Raw genomic sequence first — 19674 nt, 5'->3', positions numbered from 1 at the left:
TAACTGTTGTTTTTAGGTTTTTGTTTGTCATCAACTGCTGTTGTTTTCCTTGGCCAACCTGTTCCATGTCTGGTTGTTAGTACACCAGACATATTCTTTTTGTTTTCTTTCTTTTTCAGGATATTCCAAATTGTTGTATTGCCATACCCACGCTCTGATTGATTTTCCTGTTTTTCTCAGCTTCAAAATGGATTGCTTTTCTCCCACAGACAGCTCTCTGGTCTTCCTGTCGGTTTATCCTTTTTAACAAGAAATGCAGTCTTCACAGGTGAAACCTAGGGCTCAAACCAAGAGTGGGCATTCAGAGCTATTAATTCTTTAAACAATCAATCTAACAGGGCACACCTGAGTGCAAGAAACACCTATCAGTCAAAGAAACACAAATTCCAATATTATGCTCATTTGAAAAAATGGCTGGGTTCAGTCAAAAGGTGCCATGTTCTAAGATGTTTAACACATCTCGATGTAAATAGTAGGAAATTAAAGCTGAAATTCTGATCTGTCATTTCATATTCGTCTTTTGATCTCAAACCTAAATGTGTTCAATGTATAGCAAAAAATATAGAATTGGCCTTGCTATTCCCATACTTTCAATATATTCACTACTGACGCTGTAGAGCTTATATGGGGGACTGAAGGAAGTGAGACAACTGCTGGTTATATTCACTGTTGCTGTTTGTTGTCCTGTTATTGTTTTCATTGTATTTTGATATTTACACAATGAAGCATGTTTCTTTGTCCCATCAGGATCCTGATCTAGAATTCAAGGCTGTTCTATACAACAATATCTTACATAACCAGGTGAAGCAAACAGTTTCCTGTTTCTGCTATCTAGAACTGTATAAATATATTCTTTTCCAATATTTCATCCTTGTAATTAAGGTATAGTCACAATATTTTCCTCCGCAGAAAGTATGTAAGGAATGTAGGAAACTGACCAGACATGTGGTCATTATAGTCCACCTTAAATGTTTTGACTAAAATGAAAATAGTCTTTTATTCAATACAGGATAATCTCCAACAGCTCTTTTGAATACCACATAAAAGCGTCAAGTGATCAAAGGCAGAAATACATACACGAGTCAGATCAAAAAGAAATGTTGACCCTGCTCCAGCTGCAGGTTGTTTTCTTTCTCTCTTCATATGGACCTCCTCATCAGTAGTGCTCAAACATATCTGAATCAAGTCCATCTTTATACCATAAATGTACACTGAATATGTAGCATAAACAGGAGTGATATTCTGAGTTTGGTGATGCTGTATCGCTTTCATTTAGCTTTTCATTTATAACTGCTTATGTGCACTCACTGGCCACTTAATAAGAACACCCATACCCCTGCTCATTTCCTGCAGACTCCAGTAACCCAATCATGCGCCAGCAGTGTAGCACATAAAATCATGCTGATACAGATCAAGAGCTTTAGAAACATCAGAATGGGGAATAATAAGTGATCTCACTGAATTTGAATGTGGTATGGTTGCTGGTGCCAGGTTTGAGTATTTCAGAAACTGTTGATCTTCTGAGATTTTTATGCACAACAGTATCTAAGGTTTATAAAGAATTGTAGAAAAAAACATCCAGTGAGCAGCGCTTTTATAAGTTTTGTTGATGAGTCAGGTCAGAGGAGAATGGCCAGACTGGTTCGAGCTGACAGGAAGGCTACGGTAACTCAAATAACCACTCTTTACAAATAAACTCTTTACAACTTGAGGCAGATGGGTTACAACAGCAGAAGACCCCACTGGGTTCCACTCGTGTCTACCTAGAACAGGATTCTGATGCTACACTGGGTACAGGTTCAGTAAACTGGATGGTTGAAGATTGAAAACAACATCGCTTGGTCTTTTTCCAATCTTCAACTGTCAATTACAGCTTTACCTGTGACTGTTACAGGGTCGCTCACACTGGACTCCTTCCAAAAATGATAAATAAACATGTCCTCACAGAAAAAAGTTTACACACATACCAGAGATTACACACGTTTACAATCTGTTTATGTGGTGTCCCTGTGTAAGCTGTTACTATAGAAACAACAGCATATTAGAACAAGCACATTTATATAAACCTGCGATTTGCCTCAGCTAAATGAATTAATCAACACATTCTAACCAATCAGATTTGAGAATGCAATAGCTCTGTGGTAAGATAAACTATAAGATAAACTAGTAGCCATGGAGAAAGTACTGAATCATATCACATAATAACCTTCTCCAAACTACTGATAAAGACTGGGAAACAGGATAGATGAGGATTTTTATTACTGTTTATATACAATGCTACAAATTGCTAACAAATAAGATGGAGCTATTAAATGTGGTACTACCTTATGTTACTTTGCTGTTCTGTCAGTCTTCATTATAGCAGCGTAGTTCATAATTATATGAACATTTTATAATGTTCATAGTTTTCTCTAACACTCTGTGCTTCTGATTCCAGGGTTGGATGTTGGATTTCTATCCTCTATTGGCAGCAAAGTGAACATACACTCTCAGTCAGGCAGACAGGACAATAGAAATCGGATATGAAAATTACCTTTCCAGTTTTGAGTTGGATTGAAAAGGGCTCCATAGTAGACTGGTCAGGAAAAAACATTACAGACGGCAACAAGGGACCAGAAAATACTCAAATCAACAGGAAGTCTGCACTTCGTGTGAAGTACAGAGTCAGGTAAGAAGCCTGTGATTCATTTTATCCATTTAAGATCCACTGTCTTTAACTCTGCCCAATTTCTTTTGGTCACTTTATCATTGGCAGAAGTTTTTTGTTGATTTGAGTGTAAAAATGACTGAGGTGTTTGATGCCAGACAAAACTGGCAACGTTTGAGCACCATTTATCCCACAGCTGCTCTGAATGATGATGATCTTTTTTTTTCATTGCTTTTTCTTTTCTTTTTCCAGTGAATCATCAACTGGATTCATTTTGGATGAATAGCTCTCCTTGTAGCTCACTGTCTGGCCTCTAAGAACACATTAATACTGCTTTTGGCTTCCAGCAAATACAGTGGTGCTTGAAAGTTTGTGAACCTTTTGAATTTAATATATTTCTGTATAAATATGACCTAAAACAACATCAGATTTTCACACACGTCCTAAAAGTATATGAAGAGAACCCAATTAAACAAATGAGACAAAAATATAATACTTGGTCATTTATTTATTGAGGGAAATGATCCGATATTACATATCTGTGAGTGGCAAAAGTATGTGAACCTTTGCTTTCAGTATCTGGTGTGACCCCCTTGTGCAGCAATAACTGCAAATAAACATTTCCTTTGACAGCTGATCAGTCCTGCATGTCGGCTTGGAGGAATTTCAGCCCATTCCTCAGTATAGAACAGCTTCAACTCTGGGATGTTTGTGGGTTTCCTCACATGAACTTCTTACTTCAGGTCCTCATTTCTATTGGATTAAGGTCAGGACTTTGACTTGACCATTCCAAAACATTAAATTTATTCTTCTTTAAACGTTCTTTGGTAGAACGTCTTGTGTGCTTAGGGTCATTGACTTGCTGCCTGACCCACATTCTCTTGAAATTCAGTTCATGGACAAATGTCCTGACATTTTCCTGTAGAATACACTGGTATACTTCAGAACTCATTGTTCCATCAATGAGGGCAAGTCGTCCTGGCCCAGATACAGCAAAAAAGCCCAAAATATGATACTACCACCAACATGTTTCACAAATGGCATAAGGTTCTTATGCTGGAATGCAGTGTTTTCCTTTCTCCAAATATAATGTTTCTCATTTAAACCAAAAAGTTCTATTTTGGTCTCATCGGTCCACAAAACATTTTTCCAATAGCCGTCTTGCTTATCCACATGACCTTTGAACTGCAGACAGGCAGTGTTCTTTTTGGAGAGCAGTGGCTTTCTCCTTGCAACTCTGCCATGCACACCATTGTTGTTCAGTGTTCTCCTGATTTTGGACTCATGAACATTACGATTAGCTAATGTGAGAGCTGCCTTTAGATGCTTAGAAGTTATCCTGGGTTCTTTTGTGACCCTGCAAACTGTTACATGTCTTGCTCTTAGAGTGATCTTTGTTGTTCGAACACTCCTGGGGAGGGTCACAGTGGTCTTGAATTTCCTCCATTTGTACACAATCTGTCTGACTGTGGTTTGGTGGAGTCCAAACCCTTTAGAGATGGTTTTGTAACCTTTTGTTACAAACATGTTGTTTTTTGTTATAAACATGTGTTGAGAAGATCACACACTGATAGGTCTCTGTTCTTTAAATAAAACAGGGTGCTCACTCACACCTGATTGTCATCCCATTGATTGAAAACACCTGACTCTAATTTCACCTTCAAATTAACTGCTAATCTTAGAGGTTCACATAGAGGTAATATTTATGCAGATATATAGAAAATTCTAAAGAGTTCACAAACTTTCAAGCACCACTGTAGATACAGTGACAATTTACAGACAATTATTTAATCAACAACACTGCTTCAGTGATAGTGATTTATAGCTTAACTTCTCTACATCATAATTCTTAAATACTGCAAATTCCACCTCTAGATCAGACATGTGGGAAACTTGGAGTGTCACCATTTATCATGGCAATAGTTTCATTTAGTAACTTTTATATGATTTATATTTTTTACACCCCTCTTTTAGAGTAAACTTTATATAGACTCTTCTGTGTTGCTAGACTATTCTTCCTTCATACAAGCCCAGGCAGCAATGTATCCTTTTTATTGTGTTTTCAATATCTTTTCTATATTCCGGCAAAATTTGATCCTGGTTTCTGCTTATTTTTGAATGATATGCATCAGTTTGGCTTTTGGCCATTTCCAAAAATGACTGTGCAGTTACAATTTGAACTGAGCTATATTCTAATGAAACCACACTCATACGGTAGTATCAGTCTTTCCCCAATTACAGATCTTTATAAACTTGTGTACTCAAAGGATATTGTGTTTAGTACACATATTACTTTTTTCCACAATCTATTTCCTGTTTGGAAACATTGATTAGTTAAGGTGTTAATTGCTTGTGATTCCAATAGTAAGGAGAAATATATCATCGTTTAGGTCTCAAGAGAATATTCAAGCACAGGCTTAAGGCAGAATAAACAGAGAACGCGTTAGCCGAATTTGTAGTGGCTTTTCCAGTTACCGCATTAATTCAATTTCCCCATATTAAAGTGTCAGTAATTGGATTTATGGACGCAGACCATGCGGAAATAGTGAGATTCCTTCATGCCTGGCTGTTGCCTCACTGGCTGTGGAAATGCCGGCCATACTTTCCACATCCCTACAAAGAAAACATCCTCTGACATCACCTGCAAAAGCTGTGACTGCTTATGTATGCATATCGCCTTTCGGTCCCACAGAGCCCTCAGACTGATGGGATCTTACACTAATAAGAGTGGTCAAGTGAGGGCACATCGGAGTGCCAAGAAGTCATTATTGCTCTTGAAAAAAATGACACTATGCTCAATTTAGGAATGACTAACTGGCTTGCGTTTCAGAGCTGAATGTCAGCCAGCTCAGGCCGTGCCAGTGGTAATTTGCTCTTATGAAGCTCAGACCGCTTCATAAGCTGACAGAGATTTGAAAAAGCCTCTGCACAGAAACAAGCAACCTCAAAACAAAAAAAAAGTTGGGATGTGGTTAACACTTGGGTTACTGATCAGAAGGCTGTGAGTTCAAATCCCAGCACTGCCAAGCTGCCATGATAACAAAGATCCTTAACTCACATGTTTAGTTGTATCCTTCCTCAGTTGTAAGTTGCTTTGCATAAAAGCATCCAGCAAATAAATAATATTACACTCCAGCCTACCTACCTCACATTACTACTTGTACATCATGTGTGACTCATCACACTATTTAGCCCTTACATGAGATCATGTAAACTGAAGTAGGAGGCTGGAAAATAGTCTACGAGTGTATATTTGTTGGTTGAGCAAAAGACCTTGGCACCATATCTTTCCTAAAAAGAAGTGAGCAGATTTGACATTTGCTCAGAAGAAAGAAAGAAAGAAAAAAAAACATTCTCCTGACATGAAAAGCTTTTTCTTCAGGGCTCAGACTAGGCATGCTGCCAAGCAGCACAATTAGGCCATAGCGTTTCTCCACATCTGCTGGCTTTGGAGCCAGATGAGGACCCTCAGCTCTTTAACTTTAACATGGTGCTGTTTTCCACAGTCCACTTGGAACTTCTTCTCAATTAAAGAAGACGTTCCTTGGCAGTCGTAACAGGGTGAGGGTGAACCGGGGTGTAAAAAATCTCAAAACCTCCAGAGCAGCACTAATCTAAAGCCCACAGTCATGCACAGAAACACAACGTGCAGATCACAAAGTGGAGCAGTAGAGCAGAAAATAAAAGGAGGAACCAAGTAGTTCAGTGTTCAGTGAGGAAAATATTAGCAAAAAAAAAAAGCACTAGTAGATTAGTACACAAGGATATACAGTACATCTTGCAGGTCATATTTTGTTTTGAAATGTATTTGAATGTGTCAAGCGGTATATTAAATGTATTACATCTTTATTATGTGAACCATAAGCTATGTCTCATTGTTTACATACTTATGTGCTATTCTAAATGATTTGAGAGTAAACATTACTGTTGTCATCGGTGTCATCCAACTGTGAGATACAAAAGAAGACTTGGATGATGTACTATATTTGCTAAACAAGTGAAAAGTGAAGTTGATACTTTTTACACCGAACACTCCCATTATCCATCACAAAATGGAAGGGCTTAGAGCAGATAATGTGGACCAATGGTGGCAAAGGATAGAGAGGTGAACTTTGACTTTGATGCTGCTTCTGTCTGTGTATCAATCATGTCAGTCGCCAGAATACACTCGCGCTGAGAGTACTTTGCTGTGATGAGCTAAGCATGATCAGGATTGCAGGGTGTGCACCAAGTATTGCTTTCTAGTGTCCTCTAGTGGAGAACTGTCATAGACACAGTGTCTTCCTCATTTGGAGATTGTGAGAAGTGATGATTTTCAAGCAGCAGGTACATTTTGAAGAGAAATCTTAGGATATTAGATATAGTCTCTATGCATGAGACTATATGATAAACATTAGATAAGGAAATAGGTTTGTTCTCAGGTTTCTATTACCTTGGCTTTTTTGCAAGCAAACACCAGAGAAATGGTTCAAACACATTTGCAGTGATAATAGCACTACGGTTTTACAGTTCTTTTTGGCTCAACCTATAATTTACTACAAATTCTATTTTTTTGTTTGTTTGTTTTGACAAAGCTTGATACTGTGTCTCAGGACAAGGAAATATGGACTGTATATCCATCAGCTAATGCATTTCTCTGTAGTCTCAGGGTTGCCAGGTCTGTGCAAAAAAAGCCAATCAGGAGGCTAAAAACAAGTCTAAGAATGAGCCGGATACCAAAAATCCACTGTCCCAAATTCTATCCATTGCCAAACATATCTCCATATTAATAAAGTGACATCACAATAACTGTCTGTGTTATTGTGAACAATGCTAGACTAATGAATTGCTGTGAAACAAGTGGATCAATTCACTGATGCACTAAATACATTAGAATACATTCCATTACACAAAAACATGAATTGACAAAGAAAAGGACGGTCTTGTGAATCTTGTGAAGAGAAAGGACATTTACATTGATGCATTTATTCAAAGTGAATAACAATTGAGCTAAGCAGAGGAGAGTTAAGAGTCTTGGACAACAGCCCAACAGTGGAAGATAGCCATCTTATCTTATGTACATTTTAAGGCAACATCACTACAGTAAATGCATATGATATTTTACTGCATCAGTGTATTTAGTGTATCAATGAGTTGTTCTACTTGTTTCATAGCGATTCTTTATGTCTAACATTTTTGGTATCCGGCTCATAGAACTGGCAACCCTGCCACTACAGAGTAATGCATTAGCTGCCTGGATACACAGTCCATATTTCCTTGTCCTGATACACAGTATCAGGTTGGGGAAAACACCGTTATTAAAAATAAGACATCAGACATGTCCAATGTATTAGACAGAACGTTAGTGAAAGAATGTTGCATTTTTATATCCCTGTAATCAATGCATTATTCAGACCCCAGATGAGGTTACTGGCATCTCTATTTACTTTAAACCTTTTTTACTTAATGAATAAAAACAAATTTAGTCCAATGGGGGTATAAAAAGACAACCATAACTAACAAACAACATTAACAATATGGAATGCTCTGTCTCTCAATCAAAAGAATGAGAAGTGCAGCAAATAACCATTATTGTTTTTATAACTATTTAACTTTTTTGTTGTTGTAGGGGGTGGGTGCAGGAACTTCTGAAGAAAATCCAGGGCTTCAGTTCACCTCAGTTCACCTAGTAATTGTGCAGTAGCTGGAAAGTACTGCTTGAAAACAGTGCATGGTATTTAGTGTGGTTATCCTAGATTATGTTTTACTCACTGTAATTGTTGTGTTGTTATACTGCGATTCAGCACAGATATCAGATATCTGATGTTCCATCTCTCATGTGCCTTTGAACTTGACCTGGTTAATGTTAGCTCAGCCTACTCAGCGACTCAAAAGTGCACCTTCAGTCTTTTATCTTGCTACCATCATATACTAGGTCCCAGAAACATATAAAATTGGGGTATATGAACTTTGTTGTTTTTTTTTAACCTTTAATGATTTCTGTTTCAGTGTTAATTCCTTTATTATCAGTGGTTTCTCATCCACAGACACAGGTGAAGCAGAGCTCAACCATATATATAGCCGTTTTTATCTTCAGTAAAAAATGGCCTCATGTGTTTTAATTTCCTACTGAAAAAAAGTTACGATTTATCAGATATAAGCAGATGTTCCATTGATATGCTTGCCTTTCTTGGTGTTGCGCAATCATATGGCAGTGTTCTCACTGCCCCTTTTTAGCTCCATAGAATTATTATTGTACCTAGTAGTCAAAAAGGGGAACTGCAACAAGCTCTAACAGAGGTCCATTCAGGCAAGTCTCACACAAGCCCGTGTTTGGCAGAGAAGCAGCATTGATAGGGACAGTTAATGATAGGGTTACCACGATCACGATTTAACAGCAAATTGGTCTAGATTCAAAATATTCCACAGCCACCAAGATAATGTTTTAGAGCAAATCATTAGAAGTAAATCTAATCAGTTTCCTGAAAACAAAAGTTTATACAGTCTGTCTATGATACACAGAACCATTTCTATTGCAATAAATGTTGCAGAGATTGAAAGAGATCGGAAATGGGGTTTATGGAGCAGACAATATCTGTGCATCAGAAATGTGCATGCAATATGGCACATAAAGGCTGAGAAAAAGAAGAAAAATGTATATAGGCGTTTTTGTGGATTTTGTTGTTGGGCTGGACGCTGTGCTGAAACCTGGCAGATCTTAGTACAGATATTTTCTGCGTGTGTCTTGAATGGTGTGACATTGGAAACAGGAAAGGTGTATCTAAAAGCACTCAAAACGAGCTGCTAGACTGAATGCAGGATATTGTTAACTCTTTGTCAACAAAAATTCACTAGACCTAGTGCCCTATAGCATAACTCAAGTGTTTTAGTCTCTCAACATAATCTTGTTTCAGGTCCACAGTGTCGATTAATGTTGTCCTGCCCCACCAAAATCTAGATCATGAGCCTAGTCTAGAGTTTATAGTCTAGAGGTATGGCAGTTTAATAAAATAACAAGTCCAAAGGATCAGGCAGTAATCAATGTACATAGACAGGCAAGGGTCAAATGATCAGGAAAACAGGCTAAACTAGGCAAGGCAGAGAATCGAGATCAACAGGGTAAACAAAGTCAAGAATCAGAAAAGCAAATACGAGATAAGGCTTGGAATAACGACAGAGACTGAGCAACTGAGTGTAATACTTCGCAAAGATTAAGTGTCTGAACAGTCTCTTATATGTGTGGTGTGATAGTGAGTGTAAATTGGATGCAGGAGTGCGTGATTAGAATGAATGTGAGTGTTCTGGGAATTGCGGTCCATGACGGGCATGTTTGTAGGCCTCAGTGCAGGATGGGAATTGTAGTCACTGGTTTGATGTGATATGACATTACCTCACAGCTCCCAGGTTTGATCCTGAGCTCCATGTTCACAGTTTCATCCCACCTCCCAAAAAATGTGCCAGTAGCTACATTAAATTCCCCCTAGATTTGAATGAATGTGTGTGCAGAGTGTGTGTGCATAGTGCCCTGAACTATGGATTGGTGTTTCATCCAGCATGCATTCCCATCTTTTGTTTGTAAACACCCTGTTCCAGTAAGTTCTGAGCCTAGTTTAATGGCTCTGCTGATCGGCACCTGATACGTTGCATGTCTATCGAGTTTGACTTTGATTTGATTTTTTTAAATTCTGCTTCGTTCAATAAACTCTGCATTTGCATTCAAACCCTGCCCATGTTTGACATATTTAAAAGTGATTGCAAGATTGCGGTGCTATTTAGCCCTCGTAATTCTTTTTTTAAATATGAACCTTTTTCAATTTTGAAGCCATTAAAACGTATCTTAACCCATCTTAGGCAACAATACCTTTTTTTTTTTTTTTGCATCATTACAGACCATGGCTGCATTTTGCTCTTAAATGATTAACACAGGTAAAAGAAACAATGTTGAGGGGTTTTTAAATGAACAAATATACAAAACGTGGTTTAAAAAAAGTGCCCTCATAAATAAATATTTTTTAAAAATCGTTGAAAACAAAGACAAAGGTATGAGAGAATTTAATTGTCGGATTCCTGTGATCTGCAGCAAGTTTATCTTATGCAACTTCTTGTTGAGCTCGTGACTTGATATATTTCATACAGTGTATGTGTGCAGGTAGTGTAAAATGTAGGAAGGTAAAATGCGTCTATGATGGATGACTCATGGAAAAAAAAAAAGGATGTTTAAATGGATGCACACATTAATGTGAAAAACATCTGGCTTTGTCACATTCATGTGTGAAAATAGTTAAATAATGACATTTTAAGGATGGGCAAAGATGGTGTTTTCTACATGCTGTGTTAATGTTTTAAGATATCTCTCTAGAACATGCACATAAGATCATATGATGTTAAGGAAGCTATGTTTAAAATGTCTTCTAGCATAACTTTATATACAGTACGTATTAATAAATGTAAAGGCTTCTCATGATGTGCTTGCGACATCCAGTTTATCTTCACAGACTGGATTTGTGTGCTTGCTGTGAATATGTGGTCCCGATTGTATCTTAATTCTTATATTTACTTCTAAGGATCTGCTGTAGTTAGTGTCGATAGTACGTTTGTTCATTAGATTCTGTGGTCTGATGCATGAGTTCATGTGAGTGTTAGTGACTTCTCTGTCTCTGTGATATTTATAAAGACTGCTTGTGCACACTGCTCTCTGACAAGGAAGTGTTTTCATGTTGCTCTGCATATGCAAATCTTCTGTAGACAGAAGTGTACAGTACGCTGAATATTTAGTTGTGGGTTTCTGCTCTTTTGTATAGTTACCATGCACTGGTGCCCCAGGAAATCAATAAATGAATTCATTAATTGTCTGAATATCACATGATAGCTTCAGATGTTATTGTTGAATAGTCTGAAGTTCACCCTCTAATACAGTATAATAATTCTCTTATTAGAATAGTGTCAGGTGTTTGACAAGGTCAGTTATATTGTACTATATTCTGTAGTGTAATAACGTTTTGCTTTCAAATAAGCAAGTTAGTCTTGATTCACAGAGTATTTCGTTGATCCAAATATATAATTCAGAATAAATAAATAAATAATTTAAAAAAAAAAAAAGGGCACCAAGAACAACAAAAAAACAAGATGCTTTAGGATAAACAAAAATAGGCCCACAGACTATGGAGCCTAAGTGTTTGTATACACATCCACTTTTCATGTAAAAATGCCATAACAGTGTGTGTAATCAATGATGTGTCCTGAAATCCTGAGCATGAACGTAAATGTAAAGCACGAGGTAAATGCAAATGTTTGTTTGGCTATGTTGTTGTTTGCTGGCATGTTTAAAGAATGAACCATTTACAGAGTATGTTAATGTAATGCAAATACAATTTGAATAATTCACCTCCTTCAACTGACACTGTGGTTCACTTTTATGAGGAAAAACAGTTGTACAAAGTATGTGCAAAGTAAGAAGTCCATAATAGTCCTAGTGCTAGAGCAAAAACTGAGTTTGTTTGAATTAATATATGTAGATGACTAGGAAAACCCATCGGATGTCACTGTGGCTAAAACAGCCAACGTATATCATGTTTGGACTAAAATGTTTGGGTTTTTTTTTTTTACTTGGACGCCGGAACTTTAATAAACCATAAATGTATTTCATGTTTTTATTGACTGTTTTTGATGTTTACAAAGACTTGATTGTGCACACTTCTCTCTAATACGGAAGTGTTTTTATGTTTCCCTCCATATGCAAATCTTCTGTAGACAGAACTGTACAATACTCTGATTATTCTGTTATGGTTTTTGCTCTTTCGTATACTTTATCATACACTTTGACATCACAACTTTAAGAAACCTTAAATGTATTTCAAGTTTTTATTTACATTTTTGATATTTACAAAGGCTCTTGTGCACACTGCTCTATAACAAGGAGGTGTTTTTATGTTTCCGTCTATATTTTAATCTCAACCAGAGTGTCTTCATGCAGAGATCATGTTGAGGAAGGAGCCAGGATAAAAAGGTCTGACTGTCTTTGATTAAATTGTTGTGTACTTACATACCATAGTAAAATGGATACAAGCTGAATCTTTTTGTAATCAGATACTGACTTAAATTGTCTGTGATGCTCCTGTGCTGTAGTCAAAAATGAAATCTTTAAAGAGAGTTTTCTCCCTTTTTAAATTTCGAAGTGACCAGACTGTATGGTGAAAAGCTGTATGGATTCAGTATGATGTCTTCTCCTTGGTAGATCAGTTACACAATATTAGGACATGAAGAGTAAAAATGAAGTAATGGGAAAATAATAACATTTTAAACAAACTGTGAAGCAAGTGTCATATTACTGTAAAAAATAAAAATAATCACACTTAAATTCGAAAGAAAAACTCATTCAAAACATATAAAACATCCAGACCAGGTATCCCACTGAGTGCAATGTCCATCACTGGTGGCGTGGCGGTTATGGCTCTGGGTTATTTATTGATCGGAAGGTCATTGGTTCAAGCCCCAGCACTGCCAAGCTGCCCTTGGAGTTGGGCCCTTGAGCAAGGCCCTTAACCCTTTCTGCTCCAGGGGCTCCATATCATGGCTGACCCTGCGCTGTGACCCCAACCTCATAACATGCTGGGATATGCGAAGAAAAGAATTTCACTGTTCTGTAATGTATATGTAACCAATAAAGACTCATTATCATGGTTCAGACTGTCCGTAGTCAGAGAGAACTCGGAAATGAAATTGACGTGACTATATACATGTATTAAAATCACTTCGATGTACTATTGGCAAATTCCAGGTGACCTCAAAGTTTCAGTATAACTTGAACCCAACAAATAAAAGCATTAATGCATGTTTATTTGCACAAATGAGAAAAGCCTCAATGTTCTGTTCCATGCTGCACCTCACATTGTAAATGAGGAGGGATTTTCATTATTTGGTGCAGTGATGGACTTGTGTGCAGAAATGTACAGTTCTGAAGTTTGATGAGAGGATGGTCTGGAGGAGAAGTATTTCTTCCCTAAGCACCACAAATCCTCAATGATCTGGAAGAAATGGTTCCTGAAATTGACTCCGATGAAGGCGTAAAGGATGGGATTGAGGCAGCAGTGGAGATATGCCACACTTCTGGTCACAGACAAAACCAAGTGGATGTTCTGTTCTGCATCGCAGTCTCTCTGCTTGAACAGCCGAATTGTGTGGATCAGGAGCGTGACGTTATAGGGCAAATGACAGAGGATGAACACCAGAACTACAGCCAGAACCACGCGCAGTGCCTTGTGCCTTTGATAATTTTGTGCTCTGAGTAGAGTGTAAATGATGCTGCAGTAGCAGAAGCCCATCACCAGCAGAGGTATGAAGAAACCCACAGACACCTGCATGCTAGGCAGGAGGATTTTCATCAGCTGTGCTGTGCCATTTGTCACAAATGTCAAGCTACACTCAATTTCTAGAGTTCCATTAACATAATCCTCTCCTAGATCGGAGTATATGAATGTTGGCAGGGATAATACAATAGCAAATAGCCATATTATCGTGCAGAGGAGACGACTGTATATCTGGGCTCTGGAGCGAAATCCAAACGAACGCCTTGCTTTAACAATGGCTATATAGCGGTCTCCGCTGATGCAGGCCAACAAGAGCAAACTGCAGTACAGGTTGATGCTGTAGCTTCCTCGTAGTACCTTACAAGCCCAGGTACCCATGCTCCAGTTATACTGCTCATTATAAATGATCAGAGGCAAGGCAAGAACAAACAAGAGATCCACCACGGCCACGTTTACTAGATAGATATCTGTCATGGTCTTGGCTTTTTTATAAAATGCATATGTGACAAGGACTAGAACATTGCCCAGTAGTCCAAGTGCACATATGAAAGAGTAAATTTGGTATGACACGTTAGTTTTGCTTTTAATGTCACACAATCCATCATAATCTTGGTCTTCATCAGCATAGTTATAATCATCCGAAAGTTGAGACCTGTAAAGAAGGCAGATGGAGTAAAACAGTTACTATGCGATTTAATGCAATTTAGGATTAGATGCTTGTTTAGGGTGGAATAAAGTAGCGTTAAACTGATTTATTGCTTCAAAAATCTAAATCGGTGTCTGTATTTGGGCATAGGCATGGTCTAAACTTTGGGGGGAAGTTATTGAATTAAAACCCTACAACTATGCCCCAAGAAACATTCAAAAGCAAAAATGTCAGCATTGTCTGTATGGTGTGTACAGTAAACTCAGGCTCTGAGAGTTCCTCTGCTACATCACTGGAGAGGAGTGTTTTTTAATCCCACTCACACAGTTATTACGTTTGTTTGTACGTCCTCATCATATTTTTTCCTTATCACATTCTTCCTTCTGTCCCACGAGCTACATATCTGACTGTTCAGTCACAGCCACAAGTTTTCATACCTGACCACTCGACCGCATGAAAGTACAAACCTCCCGCCAGTGTGACTTTTTATTTCCGCAAGATGCACACCGCTAGTCAAGACTAGATGCCTTGTGTGGGAAAGCTTTCTTAAAAAAAACAAACCCCCATCTGTATATGTATGTATTTAGAACACATTATCTGCTCATTCTGAATAATGTATTCATAAAATACTCTCAAATAACTGCAGGGAATTTTTTTTTTTTTTTTTTGAAAATTGCTATAAGTAAATAACCTGTATGTATAACAATTTAGAATGTTAGCAAATACATAATACTGTATTGTAATTTGGCATAATTGTGGAAGTAGATATCACCATTTAGGCCAAACAGTTGCATGTATTATATCTGATATTTGACCTCAGGGCTGTAGTTTGATCATACGCAATAGAGCAATTACATTACATTTAAGCAATATCTCACAGGCAGGAGTGCTGTTGTACAGCATGATAGTGAGTGTGACATTGCTTTTATACAACAGTTCCATAAACAAGAAATGAATATTGAGTAACTGACATCTCAGACAAAATTTTGGCCAAATACTTTGTTTATTTTTGCTCCATCAATGAAAATATTTCTCAAAGAAGCCACAGCTGGATAAAATGCTGCATGTTTTCAATGCACACACTGACTGACAGCCTGTAGCAAGTGTACTAACAGCTTTAACTTAAGGAACTATTGCTAGAACTGTCATTTTATGAAGCGAAAACAGACAAGCAGAGTGATACAAACAGTGAAATGTATCACAAACAGTGAGTTTGTTTCAGGTCCTGCTGATGATCCTAAACCCACCTATAAACATAAAAGGACATCTGTGAATAGACACCCATGTTAGACACCTGTGTCGAATTACCTTATCAGATGTATACTCGGTGACCTCACCCCACTGTAATGCAGGTTTATTTCTGTATGTCCCAAACAGCATGGTGCTTTGTAATGAAAAGAGTGCTTTGATAAGCCACTGAGGTTTTAATAACACACAGACAAGCTGGGCAAATTACAAATGTATGTTTTATATTCACATATAAATTCTAAACTAGGTATATTGATCAAGTAATTTGCATGTGATTGCTTTAAAAATAAATAAATAAATAAATAAAAATAATGAAACTAGCATGAAGATAATTTATGTGTTTTGTTGGCCAGTAAAGCAGTGAAAGTTGGGGCACTGTGCTATAGTTCTGAATAAATGCAGCTTCATATTTAAGAATCAAGCATACACTATATGGCCAAAAAGTATACAGATACCTGACCTTAACACCGCTATGAACATACATGTATGTAATTATACAATGGATACTGTAACATTACAATTTCCTTTCATTGGAACTAAGTGGCCCAGACGTGTTCCAGCATAACAGTGTTCCTGTGTACAAAGCGAGCTCCATGAAGACATGGTTTACCAAGATTGGAGTGGAAGAACTCGAGTGGTCTTCACAGAGGCCTGACCTCAACCCCACTAGACTTTGGGATGAACTGGAACACCGACTGCACCGCAGGCTACCTCGCCCAACATCAGTGTATGACCTCACTATTGCTGTTGTGACTGAATTTGCACAAATTCCCACAGCCACGCTCCAAAATCTAGTGGAAAGCCTTCCCAAAAGATTTGCGTATATTAAACAGCAAAAGGGGAAATAACTCAATATTAATTCCCATGGTTTTCAAATGGGACGTTCAATACTCAGGTGTCCACATACTTTTGGCCATATGTTGCTCTATTTTTGTTTGTGTGTTTGTTTGCTGCAGGATGCACTACTCTCGAAATCAGAAACGCAAAGTAAATCAATCACATCTGATTAAACTTGGCAACGATATCCAAATTATAAAATGAATTAACATGGAGAAATGCATCAGCTATGCAATATGATTGCTTTGGTTCATGTTTGATTGATTGAAAATAAAAGATTTACACCTATTCCAGTAATCATCTTTGCTCGAATCTGCGTGGGGAAACAGAATAAACAATCAGGAATTGCTGGAAGAGCCTATTGTCATGTTGGGTTTACTGAGAAATACACACTGCATGTACATATATGCTTTGCTAACATACTATATCCATTATAATGGAAAAATGTTATTGTTTAAATAACTTTAAATAAGTTGACATCCTAAGCTCTAAACCACTCTGAGTCAGTGTGTGGCCAAGAAATGAAATATTTTATTACTAGGATGTACATACAGTATACAGAATATGTTTTTGCTTGTCTTTTTCATGTTTAATTATACGTGCCACACTGTAAAACCGGATAAGTTCATTTAACTCAAAAAATTTGAGGAAACTAATTATCTCAAAATTTTTAAGTTGATAAATCAATTTCCTTAAGCCAGATACACTTAAATATAACAAAAATTTAACTCAAACTTGTTATATTTAAGTGTATTTGACTTAAAGAAATTGATTTATCAACTTAAAATTTTTTAGGTAATTAGTTTCCTCAAATTTTTTAAGTTAAATGAACTTATCTGGTTTTACAGTGCACAAGATATGTGACAGACATCTTTGCTGGGTTTTTTTTTTTTTTATTAAAAACTTGGCTTCATATTCTTTGAACATTTGAAATTTTTATTTATGTGGTGAATATGTTTTCGTGCATGCACCTGAAAAAACAGGCGCTATGAAAAAACAGTAAGTGTCCCCTTTTCGTTGATGGAAAGAGTGGAGAGGTGATGACAAACTGTGTATAGCAGGAAATGGGCTCTAGACAGTATGTGGACCTGATATTACAGTACGTTCAGCGCGTTATATTATTAGCATTATCAATATTTTACTTTTGCTTGTTTATCATCCTCACAGAAAATATTAAACATGAAAAACCATAATTGTTTTCAAGTCATGCAATACTGTGCAAAAGTTTTAGGCAACCTATTTATTTATTTATTGTACAAATTTTGTTATATTACATATATTACGTGAGAGACATTTTTCAGACAAAAAAAAACATAATGAAAGCTGCTGGGTTTTGCTGCAAAAATAAGAAGCAAGTGCAACAGTCAAAGTCTCCAGAAGAACCCTGTCTGGTTCTGCAAGATGCTCAATAAAACTTACAGCTCATTTCCTTATAAAACTGCACTAATTCTACCTGAGACTACCATTTTTATTTTTATTTTTTTGTCACACCAAATATTGACTTTGTTTCGTTTACTTCTGTTTACTGCTCTTTACTGTGTTTTCTTTTTATTGGAGAAACATTTCATTTCATCTTTGCTCTACAGCATTTCCTCGCATGTGCCTAAAACTTTTCCACAGTACTGTACATTCATACAGTTTGTGCAACAGGGATGTCTAAGAGTTAAAATGCATTTATAACTGGGGGGAATTAATTAATTGCCTACTTGAATCAGTTCAATGTGAGATATGCTTTCATATTGCTTTTTAATACTTCCACAGCTATTTCAGTAACTGATCAATCATCTGCCAGGATCTCTGCATTTTAACTAAAGTATCCTAAAGGAATTTGATACCTCTGCTACTTTTCTGTAACTATAATGTAGTAATCCAGCTGCATCAGATGATCTAAGAGAGCAGTGTTAAAATTATAATTAAGAGCTTTCGGAACCTGCCCAAGACAAAAACAGCACATGAGACCTAGGTCTTTTACAGAGAATTTAAATAAATAAATAAATAAGCTACTGTACCCGTCTGGTGATGTAGTCTGTTCACCCATTTCCTCTTCCAAAAGAGTGCTGTTTTGGATCCAAATGTTCCTGACACCACTGAAGTGTTATAGTAAGAAGCAGCTGTATGATACAACACCCTTCTCCTCTTTGGTGTTTTTCTAACACAGTTCATCTGCATGCCTTTTTAAAAACTTCCTACCTGTGATAACAGAGTCCCTGCAGCCGCCCACGGTGTGCCGCCCATCATGCAAGGCAGGTTTTCTAAGGCAGCTCTGATGACTGATTCCTTTTAGATAGACGACTAGTGGGTTCTTACCAACATGACTTATTCTATAAGTGGGACGGAATGTAGACTAGTGTTGTTTTCTGTGTTTCTGTGCAGGAGATGAACACATGAGATAAAAGGAAACTCAAGTCAGTATTTCAAGACAGCAACATGAAAGGCCAAGTAAGCAAAAGTAGAAAAATCCCCTAGAATGGAAGAATGTTCTGCAATTGAGCTGTAAATGCTTAAAAAAAAAAAACACTGCCTCTATTCTTTACACTGGTTGGAGTTCCTGTCAGTCTCTTAAGTTCCTCTTATGGAAAATAATAAAATGCAACCTCATGTGTCGCTTTATTAATTTGTTTGTTTGTTCGTTTGTCTGTCTGTTTACTTTCCTACCTACTTACTTACTCAACCTCTTAAACTCCATGCACATTTCTGCAGGTCTAAATGAATGTTTCTCAGTTTAATAACTAAACATGTTTCCAAATAAATTGAACATAGTTACTGAATAATTCATGAGTTAATGACTGCGCTGTTGTATGAAGAATACCTGAATAATACGGCAGGATTTCAAAGGGTTCATTCTATCCACAGTCTGTTGTGTTGAATAGTTCACAGTTCCCAAAAAATGAGAATTTGTTTTTAAAACAATGTATATTCAATTAACAAATAAGCAGATTGACCCACAAGGCCATTGCATTGGCTAAATCGTGGTCTTCTGTTCTTTTTAATATATATATATATATATATAT

The 19674-nt window shown here is 37.1% G+C and overlaps 1 protein-coding gene across 1 annotated transcript; it reads right to left on the bottom strand.

Moving 5' to 3' along the window:
• Positions 1-13509: 13509 nt before the first annotated feature.
• Positions 13510-18903, bottom strand: ccr6b (chemokine (C-C motif) receptor 6b). Its single transcript, XM_053633627.1, has 2 exons — positions 18673-18903; positions 13510-14584 (listed from the first exon to the last, which is right to left on the bottom strand). The coding sequence occupies exons 1-2, from the start codon at positions 18699-18701 to the stop codon at positions 13510-13512; spliced, it is 1104 nt and encodes a 367-aa protein (XP_053489602.1). The 5' UTR covers positions 18702-18903.
• Between the last annotated feature and the right edge of the window lie 771 nt (positions 18904-19674).

The sequence above is a fragment of the Ictalurus furcatus genome, chromosome 9, assembly GCF_023375685.1.
Source record: "Ictalurus furcatus strain D&B chromosome 9, Billie_1.0, whole genome shotgun sequence".
Classification (NCBI taxonomy): Eukaryota; Metazoa; Chordata; class Actinopteri; order Siluriformes; family Ictaluridae; genus Ictalurus; species Ictalurus furcatus.
This window is presented reverse-complemented; position numbering and strand designations above follow the sequence as displayed.

Excerpts from the sequence above, each read along its gene's own strand:
- ccr6b (XM_053633627.1), bottom strand. The coding sequence starts at position 18,701 with ATGGGTGAACAGACTACATCACCAGACGG. Across the intron at positions 14,585-18,672 it reads CAGACTACATCACCAGACGG|GTCTCAACTTTCGGATGATT; the intron begins GTACAGTAGCTT and ends CCTTCTTTACAG.